Genomic DNA, 3,525 nt, shown 5'->3' with positions numbered 1-3,525 from the left:
AGACTTTGCTATGGTCTGTTATTTCATTTCCAAGAAACACAGTCAATGGCATGCTTTCTGATTCACCTGGGCAAGTTTCTTTTCTTTTTTCTTTTCCTTTATTTATTTATTTATTTATTTATTTATTTATTTTGGAGACAGATTCTCACTGTTTCCCTGGGTAGAGCGCCAGGATGTTGTCATAGCTTACAGCAACCTCAAATTCTTGGGCTCAAGTGATCCTCCTGCCTCAGCCTCCTAAGTAACTGGGACTACAGGTACTTGCCATGATGCTCAGCTAGTTTTTTTTTTCTGTTTTTAGTAGAGATGGGATCCTGCTCTTGCTCAGGCTGGTCTTGAACTCCTGAGCTCCAGCAATTCATTGGACTCCCAGAGTGCTAGGATTACAGGTGTGAGCCACTGTGCCTGGCCCACCTGGGCAAGTTTCTTGCTGGGCGTATCAGTTTATCTGGGAGGGCAGTGGGGGTCTGTGGCTCTGCTCACATGGATTTTATGTTTCTTGATTATCATGTATCTCAAAATTTTCATAATGTTCCACATACAAATTCTTTCCAACCTCTTTCTAATGGAATGGTGTAGAATTAAATGAAATGAAACAAAGAACCTGATATTTCTCTGACTTTCATATTAAAAAAGGAAAATCCATGAAATTAAACTTTGCTTTGTACAGAAATAGATGGGGTGGGCTCATTTAGATGCATTTCTATACTAATGTCCTCAGCCTTAGTCGTTAAATTCCAGGCCAGACACTGGCTCTATGTTCCTGGTACATTCCCAATAGGGGCTGCTGAGCCACGATCAGTATTTATTCTATCTTGTCAGAGATGCTCTTGTAGCAGAATATATTATTGGGATTATTAGCATAAACATACAACAATAAAGGAGATGGAAATCTTAGGGGAATTATGAGAGGAAATTTGAGAAGACTAAGCTTCAAAAGAACAGGAGTCAGAGCCTAGGCTGTGCTGGGAACTGGCAGAGGGGGTCTGTGGCTCTGCTCACGTGAACTGTGCTTCACCACATGACTCTTCTCTTCATGGCCTGTGTCCTCTATGCCTTTCTGTGATGCTTTGTTGTCTGGACAGCACCCCATGTATAGCGACAGTATCTGACCAATATATATTCTTGATATCAGAAATCTAAGGCATAAGATTTTAAGGCATTTACATCACCATTCCCACAAACCCCACAGACAGAAGATTTCCCATCCTCAAGCTTCTCCCTGGCACCCCTCACCTTGATCTGTGTTTCCAAAACACTCTCTTTAGGGCACCTTTGACCTCTGTGTTCTTCAGGCTGTATATCAGGGGGTTCAGCATGGGGTTGAAAAGGCTGTAAAACAGAGAAAGGATCTTCTGCTGCTCCTCAGGATGGCGGGACTTGGGAGCCATGTACATGACGATGGCGCTGCCAAAGAAGAGCCCGACCACACAGAGGTGGGAGGAGCAGGTGGAGAAGGCCTTTCTGCGGCCCTGCTTTGACTGGATCTTGAGGATGGCCAGCAGGATGCGTGAATAGGAGCCCAGCACCAGGCAGAGGGGCCCCACCAGGATGAGCACAGAAGCAGCAAAGATGACCACTTGGTTGAGCCTGGTGTCAGCACAGACCAGCTTGAGGACAGACAGGATCTCACAGAAGAAGTGATTGATTTCATGAGGCCCACAGAAGGGCAGCCTCAGGATGAGGACCACATGGACCAGGGCCAGGAGGGAGCCACATGCCCAGGAAGTGACTACTAGGATGGTGCACACTCTCCAGCTCATGATGACTGTGTAATGTAGGGGATGGCAGATGGCCACGTACCGGTCATAGGACATTATTACTAAGATGAGACACTCGGCGTGAGCAAAAGCCATGTAGAAAAAGGTCTGCATTATGCACGGAGCGAAGGAGATTGTTTTTTTCTTGTTCAGAAGGTTTGCCAGCATCTTGGGGACATTGTTTGAAGCATATGAAATATCAACAATGGCCAGGTGTGAGAGGAAGAAGTACATGGGAGTGTGGAGTTTGGAGTCCAACCAGATGAGCCTCAGGATGACTCCGTTCCCCAGCAGGGTGAAGACATAGAGGAGGGAGAAGACCCCACAGAGAAGCATCTGAATCTTCGGGCTGAGTGGAAATCCCAGGAGAAGGAATTCTGCGACCCATGTCTGATTTTCTGTCATGCCCTCTGCCAATGCCTGTGCTGGGCACTGCTGTGGCCCCGAGAAGTGTGCTGAGGGTAGAGGCAGATGCCGATTAGTCATTAAACAGAAAGAGGGTTCACAGTGTGCCCTGTGCAGACTCAGCCAGCAATCGTTTCAGAACCATTATGTCATATTCTTTAATCCACACTATAGCAGAAAGAAAATTCAGTTCATTTAACTAGCGTAAGTGAACACAGGGTTTCAAACGCTATTTCCATGTCCACAGAATTTTATTTACCTTTGATGGCAAGACCCACATTTTTACTATCATAAATGGTAGCTACAGAGTAAATTGTTTCCCAGAAAGATTAGCCATTTGATTCTTGAGAAGGGACCACAGCCATGTTCTCAAGTGTTTTTACTTTCTAACTCATTTATTAATAGCTACTACATTTTGTTCTCATTTCCTCTTCATCATATAGTTTTCTCCTACTTTATAACTTGTGCAAAGTACATTGCATTTAGCAGGTGCTTAATAAATGGTGATAGAGAAGTACAGGCTTGCATGAATGAAGGTTTACAAGTGCAGTTTCAAGTATGTCTGTTTCCTTGTGTTTACTAATTTAAGGCTTTGGCAAAGGAAGTTTTTGCATTTAGTATTTTACTTCCTAGTGCTACCCAGGAAGATCTTTCTATTTCCTTCTGGGCATTTGCAAAGAGTGACATCACTACTCTGGCCAGAATTCATGGCAGTACTTTCCAGTACCTGGTCAGGGGAAGTGGTTATCTATGTAAAGAGTTAACAGTATGATTTTTCTGCTCCTGCCTCCCCCCACCCCCTTGTTGCATTGCTTTCCTAGTTCTGAGTAGATGGCATTTTAGGTTCAGGGACCAGGACAACTGTTGAGCGGATCAGTGGATGGATGGGTGGACTGACAGAAAATATTACATTAGGAATAACATTTAACCAAGTCTTTCAATTCTTCTTTAATTTTCTTTGGCCACCATTCCAGCAACCATGTGGCCACTGGGGCTACAGAAGGAGAAATCTTGGATGTTCCCAAAAAGTATGGAATGGATCATTCTCAGTGTGCAGCTTATGACTCCGCCTCAGCAAATGTTAACACTGTCTTAAGCCCGGAAAGCTTCCTGCCCTTATATTGAGCCTGTACCTCCCATTTAGCATACTGATTTCTAGAAACTTTCCATCCTCCAGATTCCAGCTTCTCTAACTGTGACACCTTGCAGAAAACTCTTTACTCACTGTGGTAGCAGCCCTGGCCTTGTCTCCAAAATAGGGTTAGATTTAGAAGAAATTATGCAAGGTCAAGGGAGCATTTGCATGGCCAATCTGAGGATCTTGCTTTCTCCACCAGTCTCTGAAAGAGATGCAGAAGCG

General features: G+C 44.4%; 1 protein-coding gene across 1 annotated transcript; it reads right to left on the bottom strand.

Moving 5' to 3' along the window:
- Positions 1-1,200: 1,200 nt before the first annotated feature.
- LOC128560072 (olfactory receptor 2A5) lies at positions 1,201-2,192 on the bottom strand. The gene has a single exon (XM_053553554.1). The coding sequence runs from the start codon at positions 2,163-2,165 to the stop codon at positions 1,233-1,235; it is 933 nt and encodes a 310-aa protein (XP_053409529.1). The 5' UTR covers positions 2,166-2,192; the 3' UTR covers positions 1,201-1,232.
- Between the last annotated feature and the right edge of the window lie 1,333 nt (positions 2,193-3,525).

This window comes from Nycticebus coucang, chromosome 11 (genome assembly GCF_027406575.1).
Source record: "Nycticebus coucang isolate mNycCou1 chromosome 11, mNycCou1.pri, whole genome shotgun sequence".
NCBI classification, from domain to species: Eukaryota; Metazoa; Chordata; class Mammalia; order Primates; family Lorisidae; genus Nycticebus; species Nycticebus coucang.
The sequence above is the reverse complement of the archived record's forward strand: the minus strand, read 5'-3'. Positions and strand labels throughout refer to the sequence as shown.

What these genes read in the sequence shown, in the direction of transcription:
- LOC128560072 (XM_053553554.1), bottom strand. Translation starts at nt 2,165, where the DNA reads ATGACAGAAAATCAGACATGGGTCGCAGAATTCCTTCTCCTGGGATTT.